The 16959-nt window shown below is 62.0% G+C and overlaps 1 protein-coding gene across 9 annotated transcripts in view; it reads right to left on the reverse strand.

Moving 5' to 3' along the window:
- OSBPL5 (oxysterol binding protein like 5) overlaps window positions 1–16959 on the reverse strand; it is a 75657-nt gene that overhangs the window by 22140 nt on the left and 36558 nt on the right. For 5 of the 9 annotated variants that reach the window (XM_049096411.1, XM_049096403.1, XM_049096405.1 and 2 more), the window contains exon 1: window positions 1913–2066. In XM_049096411.1, the coding sequence (XP_048952368.1) occupies window positions 1913–1936 (24 nt within the window). In that variant the 5' untranslated portion in view covers window positions 1937–2066. Of the gene's footprint in view, window positions 1–1912; window positions 2070–14093; window positions 14230–14537; window positions 14689–16959 lie in introns of those variants that run through there. The other 4 variants (XM_049096404.1, XM_049096406.1, XM_049096407.1 and 1 more) reach the window with 3 other exon arrangements.

A 16959-nucleotide genomic window follows, 5' to 3' on the forward strand; every position in this document is an offset into this window, starting at 1 on the left:
TGGCAGTTCAGGGTCCCCTCTCGCCCTGACCCTCAAGGAGCCAGATTCTCAGAGGGAGGTGGCCAGACACAGTCCCTGTACCCCGATTGGGCAGGTGTCCATTTCCCTCTCCGGCTTGGTTGAGGAAGACGAGGGAAACTCCAGGTGTCTGGATTTGATCCCGGGGAACAGTCACCCCTTCCTCAGCTCCATCTGTTTTGAAGAGGGTTCCCAAAGCTTGGGTATACAGGCAGGGGGTGGCCTCAGAGGAGGCAAGACAGTGTGCCCTCCAGCTCACTGCCGGTCCCGGGTGGAGAAGCAAAGGTGGTAACCGCTGGGGGAAAGCCATCCTGGTGGGGCCTGTGGACAGGAGCCCACAGAACAAGCCCTGGCAGGTGCTCTGCAAACCCAGGAGCCTGGGAAGGGGCCGGGGGCCTGGGGACTGAGCATCCTGCCCTGCGGAAAAGCCAGTGTGGCTGCCTGAGGAAATGGCTGTGTCCCTGGGAGTCCAGGTTCACGTGGGCCAGGAAAGGCCTAGGGACAGTGGCCACTCCAGGTGCCAGCTGGGGAGGCTCCCTTGATGCTCCTGCTTCTGCACCTGTGCCCTGATCCCAGGCCCGGGTTGGGTGGTGAGCACTTCCAGCCTCCCCAGTCCAAGGGCTATCTTCGGGGGTGTGTCCTGTAGCTGCCTCTCCTGGGGTGGGTGCTGCCTGCTGGCCTGGGGGGCTGGGGACCCTTGGAGCACCCACAGGAGTGGCTCTGTGGCAGCTGGAGGCCGGCACTGGTTCCTGCCCCTGCCCCCCTCCTCACCCCTGCCCCCAGGATCTGCCGCTCCTCCCCTCCTGGGAGAAGGTCCCTGCTTGCTGGGTCCTGGCTGCATGGGCCCACCTGTAGGGGATCAAAGACCCCTTAGACCGGTTGCCAGCCAGGACCTGTCCTCTCCCGCCCCCTGCTCCCAAGAGGGTGCAGCAGCAGGGAATGGAGGCTGGATTTACCTCCCCAGGCATCCTGTGCCCCTGGCCCATGTGATCTGACAAGGCGCATTCCATGTGGCCTGTTTCTGTATCTGCTTGTGGGGTTCTGGGTGGGAGGTCCCCAGAAGCCCCCCAGGTCCTGACAGTGTGTTGGCCTGAGGCTCTCCTGCTGTCTCCAGGGGTAGGATGGACGCTGCCAGGAAGGGCTCGGGTCCTCTCTCCTCCCTCCCGAGGCAGCGGGCGAGGGGCAGACAGGCTGGAGAAGGTGAGGTCTCCCAGGATGGGAGGAAAGGCAGGCCTTGAGGAGCAGTGGTCATGGACAGCAGGAGCACTTAGCTTAGTCTGCTGGGTGGCCAGTGAGGACTTAGTGATGGGGTGGGGAGCACGGAAGCCAGGAAAGCACCAGCAGGTGCACATGACCCTGTGCCCCGTGGGCTCTGTGCTTATCTACCAGCGGCATCCAACAGTGGACTGTTCCCTCTCAGAGCCTGGGACTCCTCTATAGCTTGGAGTACGTATTAACATCCCCATTTTACAGATGAGGAAACTGAGCCCTGAGAAGTCCTGCTGGCCCAGGGTCACCCAGCCAGGAGAACTGGGGCTGGGATTCAGGCTGTCTGTCCTGGGAGACTAGGCTTGGGGCCACCCCACCACAATGCCTCTCCAAGGATGAGCTGCCCCCAGAGCTGGGGGAAGGGAGTCCCCTGCTGACCCCCACCACCGAAAGGCTGTCACCTGGCCCCACTCGTCCCAGGGCTTACATGCCCTGCTAGCCCTTTTGTAGCAGCAGCACCTGGGTGGCGGTTAGCAGAGCGAGGCTGTCGCCCTCCCAGCTGGGGCGGCACAGAGAGGGGAAGGGACCTGCCTGAGGTCACAGAGCCGGGCTGCAAAGCCAGGAGGACCCAGGCCCTGCAGCCACCCCAGCCCCAGCAGCCACCCCAGCCCCTGCTGGCACTGACCTGGGCTGAGGGGGTAGAGCTCATTTTCTCCACCAAAGAGGAGGTTCCGGCTGAGTTTCCGGGGGTCAACTTTCTGGGGGGTGGAGGAGGGCGGACACAGTGAGAAGCGGCGCCGGAGAAAGGCCTCCTCCTTCATGGCCTGGGCGCTGGGAGGCTTCTGGAAGGAAGGAAAGAAGGAAAAGACCTGGTCACACCTCAGGCAGAGAGCAGTGGTAGCCCCAGGGGCTGGCAAAGAGAGCAGAGGCACTCCAGGGGGCCGGGGTGAGGGTCAGCAGCGGGGGTCAGCCCCGGACTTCCAGGGCCCACGAGGGAGGACAGAGCCCAGGCTGGAAGCCAGGCCCAGACCAGCCCTGGTGAAGTGCGTAGAAGTCACGGGTGTAGCAGACACCCTTCTCTGGGAACACCCCACCCCCAGGCCCAGTGCTATATTGGCTCTGTAGGACCCCGGCCACAGCCAGGTGGACCTGAGATGTGCCACTGACCCATGCAGGGCCACCAGACTCCCTAGTGACAGAGCTCCACGCGGGGAGACAGCTGCTGATACACACAGGGGAGGTGGCCAGAGCTGCCCCGAGAGGGGACAGGCAGCCCAGACACCAGGGGCAGCTGGCCTGCCCATCCTGCCTAAGGCCCCCGCTGTGACACCCTGCCTCCTGCACTCCCTCCCTCTGCTTCGGCTCCTCCTTGGGGGGGTCTCTGTTGCTGGCACCCCAACAGCATCACACAGAGAGAGCACAGGTGTGCTTAAAGCCAGGGGTGCCCCAATTTACACCTTGCCCAAGCCCTGACCCTCCTGAATGTGCTTTCTTCCTGCCCCAGGCCCAGCCCACCACTCATGAGCCGACCTCGGCCTCCTCCTGGGTCCTCCTGCCCCCTCACAGCCCAGTCCCGGGCAGGCCTGGGGCAAGCAGGTGACAGATGACAGTAAGTCCCCCAAACCATCAGCCCATTTTACAGAAGAGGAAGTCACAGCTTGGGAAGCTGAAGGCCTTGCCCCGTGGCAAGCAGGGACTCCGGCTTCTACTCCTGTGGTCTGTCCACTCCCTGAGGACGCGCTCCAGAAAGGCCCACTGCACCATCTCTCCTCCAGGTCTGGGGCCACTGGACCACCTCCCTGGATGGGCGCATGGCTCCCCGCCAAGCCCAGGACAGAGGCCCCACCCATTTCCTCCCAAGGCCCTGGGCCTTTCAGGGCAGGGCTCAGACACAGAGAGCCTTTCCTGCCGTGACAGGGCAGGGCTTCGGCATGGGCAGGCGGTCCTGGGGCATGGGTGGCCCGGGTCTTCGGTGGCAGCCCCAGAACCTCCTCTGTGCCCCCCGCCAGCCCTCCAGACCCTCCCTTTCTAACCACTATCTTGTCACCTGGCTGAGCTTGTTACCTTTGCTGTTTCACAGACAGGAAAACTGGTTTTGGACAGGTTGGGATTTTGGCCGAAGGTCACAAAGCTAATAACTGGCAAAGCTTGTGCCTGAGCCACCTGGGACTGCCTCTAAAACCTGGTTCCCAGCTGGCACTCCCACTGCCTCCGCTTGGCTTCTGGCAAACCCGCTGCTAGGCCAGAAGGGCGGGTGTCTGGACGGCCGAGCCCTGCTTATCAGTGTCAGGGGACACGTGCAGCCTGCCCAGGTGTATCAGGCATGCGCTGGACCTGGAGGGGTCCCCAGGGAGAGCGAGGAGGGATGCAGGCTCACATAGGCCTCCCTCACCTGGAGCCTCACTTCTCTTAGGGGTCAAGTCTTGCAGAGTTGGTGCAGGTGGAGGCGCTCTGGCTCACACTGCCTGAGACTGGCTCACAGCTCAGGCTCAGCTCTCCAGCTGGCCCGTCTGCCCCGCTCCACCTAGGGCGGAGTGGGGAGGGCGTGAGGATCCTGGCTGCCTTCTCAGACCCCCTAGTGTGCCTTCTCCCAGCACTGCTAACCGCCAGTGGGACTAGTCTGTGAGCTCCACCATCCAGCCATCTACACCGTCCTCCCTCCTCCTTCCCTCCTGACCATCAGCCACCTACCTACCTATCCTTCCATTCTTCCACCTACCTATCCATCTACCCAACATCCCAGTCATCTATTCATCTATTTATCCATCCATTCACTTGCACATATACCATTTATCCACCCATCCACCCATCCATCCACCCATCCACCCATCTATCCACCCATCCATCCATCCACCCATCCATCTACCCATCCACCCATCTATCCATCCATCCATCCAAGTCCGACCTCTTATCTCTCCCTCCCTCCCTCCCTCCCTCCCTCCCCTCCCTCCCTCCCTCCCTCCCTCCCTCCTCCAGGGATCTTTCTAGCCAGTCAGCTCAGCAGCCTGATATCCCTCCTTCCCTTCCCATTCGCTCCCTATTAGCCCAACAATCAGACCCATCAGAGGTGACATTCAAATGATTGAACTGCTGGCATGGACATCCTGTGATCCGAATGCAGTGTGGGGTGTGCACCAGCAGACATGCCCTCTGTCCTGATGCCCCACACCAGTGCTCGGCCCCTGCAAGCTGCCTCTGACCTGCTCAGACAGGGAGGGCAGGCCTCTCATTCAGTAGGGCTCCAGGGTCTACTCGGCTCTGCTGAATTCATACCTCCCTTCGTCTTTCCACTGCCCACCCCAGCTGCTGCAGACACCGGGTGCTTCTCTCTCTGCTGCGGTGAAGGCCGGGGCGAGGTGCTGGGCAGCGGATGCTATTTCGTCCACAGTGTAAGTAAATCCAGGTCATGTCTACCCGGTGGCAAACAGTCCAGACTCAATCCCTTGGCCCAGTCTTACAGGCCCTTGAGACCCGCCCTCCCTCCTACTCACTCTCCCAGCCACACGGGCCCCCTCCTGTCCCTGGAAAATGCATGGCCCGCTCCCCAGGGCCCAGCTCTGGAACGTCCTCCCTGGAATGCCCTCGCCCACATCTCCTCCTGGCAGGGGGGTGGGGGGGGTGTCCTTCTCACACTCTGTTTAAATGTCACTTCCCGGAGGGCTGGCCCCCCGACGCCTCACACAAGCAAATTCTCCACATAACACGTGGTGTTCTGGAGCCTTCTCCCAGTGTTCCCTTCTTGCTAACTGTTCACATAGAATACACGTTCTAGGAGAGGGGGTGGCATCTGTCCTGTTCACTGTCTAATGCATGCCAGGAGCAGGGGCTGACAGTGGGGCCTGGGTCTTGGGGATCCCAGAGGTGAACAAAGGCCACACAACCAAACGCCCCTGGGCCTCGTTCCTCCTTATCCACAGGTCAGGGGAGGATCCCCAGAGAGTGGCCAGGGTCACAGGGTCCTGTATCCCCGGAGACGTTCCTGTTCCCATCTGCCTGCCACGCCAGGTGTACGGTGAGCACCGGATGACCGAGCCCCGTACTCTGGGCACTGCCAGGAGGTGGGGTAGGGTAGGGGTGCCTGGCACGGGGAGGCTGTCAGCTGGGAGGACAGTCAACCTGATGCTGGGCAGGTGGCGCCTCCTCACAATGAAAGCTGAAGGCTCACAGGCCCTAAGGGTGCACCCCTGCCCCCTGGAGCCCAAGGGGAGGGAGACACGGCTGAAGAAACAGACGCTTCGAGCCAGCCCCCAGCTGGGGCTGCACCCATGGTGGGCAGCTGTTCCTCACCACCTGCTGGGATGCTCCCCAGGCCTAGGCTCCAGCTGCCCAATGCCTCAGGTGCACCCCCTCTGGTCTCCCATCTGGGGCACAAGAGCCCTCCAACTTCAAGGGGCCATGGGTCCCCTGTGGGGCTGGCCCAGAGCTCTGTCCCCGCCTGGACTCGCCCCATGTCCCCGAGTTCTTACACTTGTTTGGGCACCTGCCAGGTGCCAGGCTCTCTGATGCTGAGCCAAGGCCGACCGGCTGACAGCAAGGCCTGGGGAGTGGGCACGGAGCCCACCCAGCCCCTGGCCCTGGGAGCCAGCACACTGCCCTGCCCCCACCGCCAGCTGCCTTCCGGGCACTTTCCTGCCTCTGAGCACCATCCCCTCCACCGGCGCCCAGACGCCCACCTTCGGGCCAGAATAATGGGATCCTTATAAAGAAAGGTCACTGGTGCCTTATCAGGGCTCTGCAGGCCGGACGCACAGCCCGGTTTTCTGGGCCAAAACTCACCAAGCCTTAGCTCTCAGGGAAGGGCTGAGGCCGAGAAGGAATCTAGCAGAATCCAACAGAGTGGACTCTGCCCCCACTGCCGGCAGGCGCAGAGGTGGGGGGACGGTTCTGCTCACAATCCTCCCATCACCTGCAGGGGTCTGGGGACCACACGGAGCCAGGGAGAAGTGTCTAGTCTCTGATGGCTGCGTGCCACGGCTAACCACACTCGTCTGGGTCTCTACGTGTAAATGGACGATTCCTCTGAGCGGGGGGTGGCAAAGTCCCTGGCCCAGAAGGGCCCAGAAAGGGCCTGCAGAGGTGGAGACAGAACAGGTGAGCCCCACCCCCCACCATGCATAGGGGCCTGGCCAGCTGTCACCAGCAGCCAGCGTGATGGGCTGGCCCCGCTGGACCGGCAGGAGCAGGAGAAGCAGGTGCTTGCGCTCGACCACCAACGTGGCTGTGCTTGTACTTTCATCTGAACCCAGTGGCTTGTAAGAGGCCGTGGGGAAGATGCTCCGAATCACAGGTAAGCTCAGGGATGAGGCAAAGTAAGGCCACCTTTTCGGTTCTCCAACCTCACGTCTGAGGGAGAGGTCAAGGCTGCTGACTGTAAGGACCCTGCAGATGGAAAGCCACTTGGGTCCTCAGAGCCACTCCACGGAGGCCACCACCCGCTCCAGCCCAGCAACAAGGGCCCTTCCTGAGAGCAGACACCAACGTGAGGTTCCAGAAACGTGCTGGGCCGCCGCCCCCTGGCTGCACCGACCACTTGGGCTCAAACTGGGTGACGTGAGTAGCCCTTGTGGGAACCTCTCCAGAGCACCCGGGCATGCATCTTGGTGTGTGGGAGCTGGTCCCTTGGGGTCACCCATGCCCATCCCCGGTGCATCTGGACTGGTGTTCGGGCCCTAAGAGGCTTTGGAACTGGGGTGTTTCCAGTCCATGTGCTGTGCACCCCTGAACCCCTTTATCTGTGTTAACCCACTGGGTGTGATGCTTATGGCTCCAGAGAGGTAGGGAGAGACGACCTTATCATCCTGTTTTATTTTACTTTATTCATTTTAATTTATTTTAAAGATCTAATTTTAATTTTATTTCGTTTTAAGATTTTATTTATTTATTCATGAGAGACACAGAGAGGCAGAGACACAGGCAGAGGGAGAAGCAGGCTCCCTGCAGGGAGCTCGAGGCAGGACTCGATCCCAGGACCCCGGGATTACGCCCTGAGCTGAAGGCAGAGGCTCAACCACTGAGCGACCCAGGGGTCCCTCATCATCCTGTTTTTAAGATGCAGAAACCAAGGCCGCCAGAGGGGAAGCGACTAGCACTCCTGGGCCCTTTCTGGTGCTCAAGCTTCAAGCCCTGAGTCCTTTCTGCACTTTGGAGGGCTGAGGCCAGGGCCAGAAAGGAGAGAAGGGGACCAGGCTGGGAGGGGTGGGGTGGGGGAGGCAGAAGCAGGGCTTCCCTCGGAGAAACACCCCTAGACATGGCCAGGGAGTGTGGCTGAGCCGTGGGGAGGGGGCAGAAAGTGGCTTGCAGGCTTGGGTGTGCTCAGGCTGACTCAGCCCAGTCATGTGGCTGTGGGACAGGGCCAGGCCCTGGCACCCGCCCACCTAGCCTCCTGACCCACACCTGGCCTATGGCAGGCTGAGTGCCATGGTCCGCTGGTCCGGGCACCACCCACTGGCACTCCCTGGTGCACAGTGTTCCCACCCAGTTCTAGGGAGTCCTGGTCCCGTGGCAGGACTCCACGTTGTCCCCAGCAGACCTGACCCCACCATGTCTCCCCAGACCCTGCCCACTGTCCCAGCTGAATGGGGACTGGTTTTCAGATTCAGACAGCAGCCTGGTGGTGATGTTCCCTGGGGCAGGGCTGTGGTGGGGAGGGTAACCAGAAGAGGGGGCATCCTGGCTCCCAGCTAGGAGACCCGAGCCTGCGGGGCTCCCTGGCCTACTCTCAGGGTCCACATCTGAAGCAAGGAAATGGCTTTGAGCCCCAGGGGGATCTCATGCCCCCTTCTAGGAGAGATGCTCCCCGTCCCTGTTGGGGGGCTTGGCCTCTATGTACAAGTCCTCACCACACCTGGCGTGCCATTCCCGGGGAGGCGGCCCCACAGGCCGCTGCTGCCCTGGTAGCGGGAGGGACAGGCAAGCAGTCAGGCGGCTGCCACGGGGGGCAGGTGGCCAGAGCTGAGCGCACCGCCATCTGTAACCCTTGGCTGCTCATCTCCCCCCCATTATGGGGCTGAGCCTTGAGCGTGGGCTGGCAGCTCCGACAGGAAAGCTGGACAAAGTGGCTCGAGCCACGTGTGCCTCACTGCCCTCCCCCCAAGGCTGGGACCCCGAGGCTACAGGAGGCAGGGGCCCCCATGGTTGGGGGAGGGGGGCACTGCTGGCCCCTGGGGAGCCCTGGTGCTTGGGCAAGCCTCACCCCATGCCACCCTCATGGGACCCTCTGTGACTCTGGGGTCAGTAGGTAGGTAAGTGTGTGGGGCCCCCCTGGAGGAGCCAGCAAGCAGAGGGAACCAAGGACAGGGGGCTGGGGTGCGGGGAGTGGAGAGAAAACTGAGGCCGGGACCAGACCCTGCTGGGGCTCTGGGAGGGAGCATTAGCCCTGGGCTGAGCAGTTGGGAGTGGCACGGGCAGGGGTCCACCTGGTGGCAGCCCTGCCAAGGATCTCCCGGTGCAGAGGGACTCCCGCCCAGGCCCCCTCAACAGCCCCCACGGTGTGGGATTTCATCAGCAGGGTGAGCCCTTAGGAGGACTGAGGGGATGGCCCCAGGGCGCCCTACCCGCTCAGACAGCTGGGTTCCACTCTGGGCGTCTCAGGATGGGGTGGCCCGTGGGGATGCCCGGACCACTCTGTGCCCTCTCTCCAAGGCAAGGTGCAGGCTGTCGTGGGCTGTCTTAAATGCCAGCCTGCCCAGCCCCAAGCTGCTCAGCACTGGGTGGGAGGCGCCCTGGCACGAGCAGGGGAGATGCACCACCATTCTTGAAGGAGCCCCTGGTCCTGTGCTGCTGGCATGTGGGATCAGTGGAAATCGGACGTCCAGTTTTCCCACAACATAAATCCTGCCTGGGCTGGTTCTGGGATGAAACTGGAGCATCATTCCCACACCATGTCCGCCAGCCCAGCCTGGTCCTGGGGCCCTCAGAAAGAGGGACAGCCTGGACCCCTGGGGGTGGGCAGGGTCCTCCCACCCAGCGGCTGCACGACATCAAGCCAGAAACTGGGGGGCTGCTGGAGGCTCCCGGCTCCCCATCCTCTGGGCTCATACCAGCCTATATGCACAGACACGGACACACAGACACAGACACACAGACAGGAGAACCCCGCCCGATGCCCCGATGTGACGGTGCTCTCTCGCCATAATCCCCAACAGGATCCCCACAGTGAGAACTCTAATGCAGCAGGTGGGAGGCTGCACCAGCTGGGGGGACCAGCCACTCACCTTCTCTGCCTTGGTGTCCTCACCTGTGAGGGCTGAGAACAGCACCAATTCGCAGGCTTACCGTGGAGGCCGCCTGAGATAAGGCTCGGGAGGGGTTGGCATAGTGCTGAGCGTGCCCACAAATGGGAACCACTGCTGTTGGTAATACTAAGCCCTAAGGAAGTGTGCCTGGTGTTTGCAGGGTGCAGGGGGTGCCCCAGGTCCCGAGAGGGCTTGGTGCCAGGGCCCGCAGAAACCAGTGTATCCTCCCTTTGCAGGGAGCCATCCCCTGGGAAGCCACCACTCTGGGGAGACGAGTCTGAGGGTGGGTGGCCGGGTGCTGCAAGCCGTGCCCCACAGGCTGCGGAGGCCAGACGTGCATGCAGGGACCCCTCAGCCGCCTCCGCTAGTCTGCTCGTGACCCGGCACAGTCCATGAGAGGTTCCCGCAGACCCTGCCCTGCTGCCCACTCCTGTGATCTCTCGTCTGGGGGAACGTAACTGAACTTAGGCCAAGAATATCTGAAAACGCGTCATAAAGAAGACGCACGTCCAACAGCCACCCGTTCAGCGTAGGATCCCAGTGCTTCCTCCGGAATGCCCACCTGGCTCCGGACCACACAACCACTCCCTGGCCATGCAGGTCCCTGGGTTGGCATGAGCCTCCTTTCTAACCAAGCCCCCCGATCTCTGCTCTGCGGGGAACAAGGCTCCAGATCTGGCGGGAGCACTTCCCTGCCCTGGACGGCTGCAGACACTGGCCCCGAGCTGTCCCCTCTGCTCCTCAGTGTCGGAGGGGGACAAGGAACCACGAGGGACCCGCACTCGGACTCTGAGGGGCGTAATACTGGTTGGTGTGCCAAGCCTGCTCACTTAGGGAGCAGCACCCCTGCCTTCCTCTTCAGCCTCTGGATCCGCCAGCAGGAGCCACTGAGGCCTATTTCACATGAGACCACGACCCAGAACTGTGGCCGCTCCCGCCAGTGGCGAACCTTGTCTCCACCCACATGCGGTTGTGCAGACACCCGCTGCTTCCTGCTCATTTGCAAGTGGCTGGCACCGGTTTCCTCCAGGAGACACTGCACTGGAGCAGGGCATGAACCCCAGACTCCCTTCTGCCCTAGCTCAGAGCCTAGCCCCCTGGCCCCTTGCTCCCTCCCTCAGAGCGGGGTTTCCAAAAGGTTTCAAGCTCATGCTTGCTCAGCATTGAGACGGAAACAGGTTTCATGTGGTGTTGGGGGTTCTGTCACCACTTGAGGGGCATGGAAGGGACCTGCCTTCTGTGAATTCAGAGATGAATCCTTGTATACACTGGAAACTCCCTCCTCACCGACGGGTCTCCATTCTCACACAGCAGAAGCTCCACCAACACGCGCACACTACCCCTGCACTGCGTCCTCACTGGCCCCGGATGCTGAATGAGTCAGCAGGTGGGCAGTAGGCACGATTCCCTTCTGCCTCCCACTCTGTCCAGGGACAGGAGGATCCAGTCTTGAAAGTGAAAAAGAACCCAAGCATTCAAATGCTTCCTTTTCCTGTCTTCTCTCCATTTCACAGATGCAGTAACTGAGGCTCCGAGAGCGAGCTGACTTGCCTAGAGCCACGTGGGGGGTGGAGGTCCCCAATACCAGGCTCGGCCTGGGGCAGGTGATACTGGACCCCCACATCTCCCCACATTTGCTGGGACCGTTCTGAGAGTCAGGACAGATGCTGAGCTGCAGCCTGCAGACTCCTTGCTGTATCCCCAGGCTTCCCGGCCCTGGAGGGGAGCCCAGGAGCCTCCTGAGCAGACACACTGTCCCTCTCACCCCCATTTCCAGGTCCTGCACACAGTGGGGGCGGCTGTGGCCCACTCCCACGGCCCAAGGCATCAAGCATCTACTATGCGCTGTGCTGCCCTCACCCTAGTGCAGCCCGACCCTGCAGGCTTTGCTCAGCGGGGGACTGGCCGTGCACACTTCTCCCAGGTGAAGCTGGTGGGGAGTCTCCCACGGGGTCTCCCATGGCTGCAGGCTGCCCTCCCTTCAGCCTCCAGCATGAGGCCTTATTCCCCTGCTGACTGGCGGGGCAGGCAGCTGCTGGGGTGTGTGTGTGGGGGTGGGTGCTCACTTTCTAGGCCCTCCTGTGATGACCAACCACGGCAGTTCCTGGTGACCCCGAGTCAGGCTGTGGGCAGCCCAGAGTCCCGGATTCCACCTGCCCCTCCCTGGTGGCTTATGGGGAAACTGGTTTTGTCAGAAGTCATGTGTCTGGCAGAGAAAGTGGCCCTGCCAGTCAGGCGGGACCAGGCTGGCACAGAGCCAAGCACCCTCTTCCCATCCGGCCATGAGAGGGGACAATCCAGGGAGGCCACCTGACATCTTAAGGATGTGGTAGCCAAGCCTGCAGCCCCCAGGCCCACCCACCAGCCCCCTTTGCCTCCTGGACCCTTGAGCCCACTGTCCCAGCCCTGAGCAAACCCCACATGAGGGCCCCCAGCCTCCTGCTGAGAAGTGTCATGTGACATTGGCCTGACCCATGAAACATGGGGTTCATGCCAAGGATCCTCAAAGAGGCCAAAAGAGAAACCAAGGCATGTCCCCACGGCAACGTAAACATACATGTTTGTGGCCATGGCACAGACCCCTGCCAGCCAACGGATGGATAAACAAGCCTCAGCCCGTCCACACAGAGACCAGTACTCATCCATGGAAGGGAGAAAGTCATTAAACGCCACCACTCAACAGGCTCGTCTGGAGGGCGGTGTGCGGGAATGCCCGCAGTGGCAGCTTTAGGCGAGAGGCGCCACTTTTTAAAAAAGCTGAATTTTCGGGGCACCTGGGTGGCTCAGTGGTTGAGCATCTGCCTTCAGTTCAGGGAGTGACCCCAGGGTCCTGGGATCGAGTCATCCACCGGGCTCCCTGCAGGGAGCCTGCTTCTCCCCCTGCCTGTGTCTTTGCCTCTCTCTGTGTCTCTCATGAGTAAATAAAATCTTTAAAAAAATAAAAAAAATAAAAAGCCAAATTTTCATGACTTATCCCACTTCCATTGAGTATCTTGCCTGCCAGAGTCTGGCTAACCTCAAGCTGCGTGGCACTGACCTAGGACCTGAGGCCCTCGCTCTAGGAGCGTGGTTGGCCTGCCCAAGCCCATTTCACAGACCCTGAAGCAGCACCCACCCAGCCCCAAATCCTGCCACCCGTGAGCTGAGCTATCCAGTGGAGTCACTGAGACAAGCAGAGGGGTCCAGAGACCCCCGGTGAGCCGGGTCCCCAAGGCTGAGCCTCCCAGAGCTGTCAGGGCTGGGAAATCACCCTCGGGGGAAACGAGAAGGCAAGGTTTACCCCAACGTTCTGAGCCCTACATTTCGGTCTGTTCCCGGACACACTGGTCACACTATGAGATGACAAGTTCCAAGGCATGAAGCACCACCAGGCACCTCATGAGCAGCAGGTGACAGCTAAAAACGACACTGAGAGTGACAGGGGGCTGGCCCTGGGTCACAACATGTCCTTCTGCCCACCAGGTCGGGTCCTCACAGCCCGCGCAGTCCCTTCATCTGCACCCGCTTTCGGGGATGCCCCAGGGAACCCCGCCTGCCAGCTGGGGTCCTGCCCTGGGAACCTCCTTGGTTCTGGAAAAGCTGCAACTCCCAGTCCCCAGGATAGTGCTCGCTGGGCGGGGGGGGGGGGGGGGCGCTTCCCCATGGTCCCCGGCCCCACATGGGGTCAGACCTCTGAATCATCAGTGTGTGGGAGGGCTCCTCACTGGGGTGACCACACGGCCCCCTCCAGGCTCTCCTGTCTAACAGGGGCAGGACATTTGTCATCCTCCAGAGCCAACAGTGGCCAGTGGAGACGAGGTAGAAGGCTGGTGGGTATGGTGGGCACTACCCGGCAGGGCTGGGTTCCCTCCTCTCCTCCGGGTGAGAAGCCACGCAGCAAGCACCAAGTCCCGGGTCCCATGTCAGCCACCAACAGCAGAGGTGGCCGGTGGGGGCTTCACTGGGTCTTGATGCTTTTTGAAGAGAACTAACACGTTTCCCCAAAGCGGGGGAGCATGGGTGTCCTGGGGCTGCCGTGACAACCAACCACGTGCTGGGCACTTGGCTGCAGAAATTTGTTCTCTCCCGGCTCTGGAGGCCAGAAGTCCAACACCCAGGTGTGGGCAGGACCCCACTGTCTCTGGAGGCCCCAGGGGAGGGTCCTTCCTGCCTCTTCCAGCACCTGGGGGCCCAAGCGTCCCTGGGCTCTGCCCACCTCTCTCTCCCCGAGGTCACAAGGCCCCTCCCAGTGTCTGTTTTAAACTCCCTTCCCCATCCCTTAAAAGTCACTGGATCCGGGTCCACCAGACAATCCAGGATGACCTCCTACCAACTCCCTTCATTTGGGTCCATCTGTAAGTTCCAAATTCCAAGTAAGGTTCCATTCATGGGTTCTGGGGTTAGGACTACGACCAATGTTTTTGGGGGGTCACCATTCAACTTATTGCAGGGTCCCCCAGTCCAATGGAGACCTTTGGGGTGGGGGTGACAGGGGCTTGCAGGTACACAGTGCTCACCTTTGCTTGTAGGAACCGCCCCCTGGCCCTCATCACCTCTGCTCCCCCTCACCCTGCGCAGGCCCCTCGCTGCCCCTGATCACCCTCAGCAGAGCTGCCGTTTACCCCCTCACCCTCGTGACCCTCCTTGACTAACCTCCTGGGGCTCCAGGCCCTGGATGAAGCCTCAGAACCTCCTGCCCCCGCCCCTCCAGCATGCAGCCCCAGCAGACACTGGAAGGTGTCGGCTCCTGCTCCTGCACCGGCGCCTCCCCGCTGCCCACGGCCTCCCCTGGATTTGGCAGCAGCCCGACTCGGCCCTCACCCGCTCTCACCCCCCCACCCCACTGAACCACCCAGCGAGCCAGCGCCACTCCCTGTGTGCCCAGCCCGGCCACCACAGAGGATCAGACCTGGGTCCGCCCAGGACCAGCGCGGGACCCCGAGGCTGGGAACCACCGAGTCCTTCGGGGCCTGTGCATCCCAGGGGTCTGTGCCAACAGGAAGCAAGTTCTGGAGGAGGTACCCCGCACTCGAGCCCTTAGACCCTGCCCAAACCAGCAAGAACCAAGTGCCATTTAGAGCAACATGCGTATCTTACCGATGAGAACACCAGGGCTGGGGAGGGGACGGGTCTGTGACCTGGAACAGGTTACAGGAGGAAGGTCCTGCCAACTCCCGACACACCTGGAGGGTCCGGGTGGGCCGAGAGCTATCCGGGACCAGCTAGAAATCTCGCTCCAAATAGTCACAGGTGCAGCTGTGCCTGTGATCCAGGGCCTCCCCAAGAGAGGCCCGCCCGCTGCCCCGCCCGGGCCACACCGGCCACAGCACCTCGGCCCCAGGAGCCCAGAGAGCCACCTATCTCACTTCTCTCTGGACAGTCCTCTGGAGCACACGGAGGGAGGGGAGCCAGGGGGCTCTCTGTGGGAAGGCGGGAAGGGGGGGTCTTGCGAGCCAATCCCCTAAGGGGAGCCCCTGAGCAAAGGGGTGAGAGAGAAAGAGAAAATGCAAGGAGCCTGGGGCCTGAGAGGAGGCCAGGAGGCCCCCTCAGGCAGGGAGGCGGGCCCCCGGGGCCGGGTGTGGGTTTTCCGCAGGGCTGTTAAGCTGTTGGTGGCCGCTGGTGGTAGGCTGTGTCCCCTGGGCTCCTGGGAACGGGCAGGTTTCTTTTCAGGAGGTGGGCTGAGCCCGGGGGACCTTGCAGGGCTTGGGATATACTGCGTGGAGCCCCCGTCACTGTGGAGGGGGGGCAGCACCTCTGATCACTCCTGTGCCTCCCACACTCCTTCCTGCCACGCCCAGAGTAGAGGGGCTGGGATTTTAGATGTGGCTCAGGGGAGAGCAGGGGGGCTTTGGTGCTACAGCTGCCCCGGCCCCTGGTCCCCAGCGATAAACACACAGGCCACACCTCCTCGGAGTGGGGACGGAGTGGGGACAGGCGTGCATGGCTGGGCGAGGCGGGCGGAGGCCAGCACTGCTCCTGGGGATCTGCTCGCTCACCTCACCCTACCCCCAGGCTTCCGTTCTCCCCAAGGCCAATCCCGGCACCTGCACCTGGTGAGGTCACTTCTCCCTCCCAGCTCCCAAGTGGGAAGAGACTGGGATCCCAGCAGAGGCGGCTTTCCCAACAACAGCACCAGTGACCGGCTGCATGCCTCGCCCAGGCCCGAGGCCACCAGGGGCGGGTGTTGTCCTAACCGCTGAGCCTGGGGCAGCCTGCCTGGACACTGGGACTGGGCGGGGGTCCCGAGGGCCCGGCTGAGCCTGGCAGAGGCTGGAGAAAGGTGCTTGGCTGCAGCCCTCGGGTTGGATCTGCCTTACACTGTGTGCCCCCAAAGGGCTTGCTGTGGGCTGCCCTTGACCTCGAGATGCCCGGGGCAGGAGGAGGGGCTCGAAACAGGCCGAGGTCGGACCACAGTGACAGATCAGGGACCCCCACCCCACCCCCGTACCCTGCAGGTCATGCCCCGGGTCACCCTGCTCAGAAGCAGGCCCCGTGAACAGTGGGTGATGGAGGTGATGGACGCAGGGACTGCGGAAGGGCAGTTTGTAAACATGAGTCAAAACATCAAGCCCTCGAATCCTCTAAGCCGTCGATCCGACTTCCAGAGATTTATTACTGGGAATAAAATCCCATCTCCTCGATATCTGCGAGAAGGAGGTGCTCTATGGAGTTATTTACAGGAGGGAAAATGCCAGCACAGGTGGGAGCTGGCCAGTGAGGAACGTCATGCCGTGGACACGGAACGTGGCCACACAAGGGTAACGGGATCTGCGTGTGTAACGGGTGTGGGGGGTGGTGGTGGCACGGTGCGAGGCAGGGCTGCGACAGTGGGACGATCGGCATCCGTCTGTGTGTAACCAGCGTGCGTGGCAAGCCTTCTCCATCGGGGCCCCTCAGTGAGTGTGTGTGGCTTCACAGGAGGAGCCCGCCCCCAGCAGCGCCAGCACCAGGCTGAAAATAAGTAAGGAGACGTGGAGGCGCTGCTTCCTGCGGGGGACGCAGGGGACGGTCGCCCGCCGGTGCCCCGTGTCCAGCCAGCATTGGGCAAGGAAGGTGCTAATGAAGGCTGCCCACCCAGCGGGATGTGTATATATTAGGTGCTTTGTATGCGCACCGGGCTGACTGAACAGCTGATCCCGCTCATCTTCAGAGCAGACCCCTGGGCAGCCGAAGTGGCGAGGAACAGACTAGGGGTACACCAGGAGCAGGGGAGGCACCAGAGGAGGCAGATGCTGGGGACTCTCGCCCCAGAAGCCCACCGCTCCAAGAGGGAGGAAACAGCACCCAGAGTCTCTCTCGGGCATCTCCAGGGAGGGTGGGCTCAAAACCACCGGGAGCTCCTCAAGGCCCTGAGGGTCTCTGGGGTGTGACCTCTAGAACCTTCTCCACCGCTTTGTGCTGCGCAGTGCGGGCCTGTGGGGCCCCAGGTGTGGATGACCAGGGGCGCTGTCCCGGGAAGGGGGCACTGTCCTGGGAACGTGGTGTGGACCTGGAGGGGCCCCGGGGCCCCGTGCCTCCC

The sequence above is a fragment of the Canis lupus genome, chromosome 18 (genome assembly GCF_003254725.2).
Source record: "Canis lupus dingo isolate Sandy chromosome 18, ASM325472v2, whole genome shotgun sequence".
NCBI classification, from domain to species: Eukaryota; Metazoa; Chordata; class Mammalia; order Carnivora; family Canidae; genus Canis; species Canis lupus.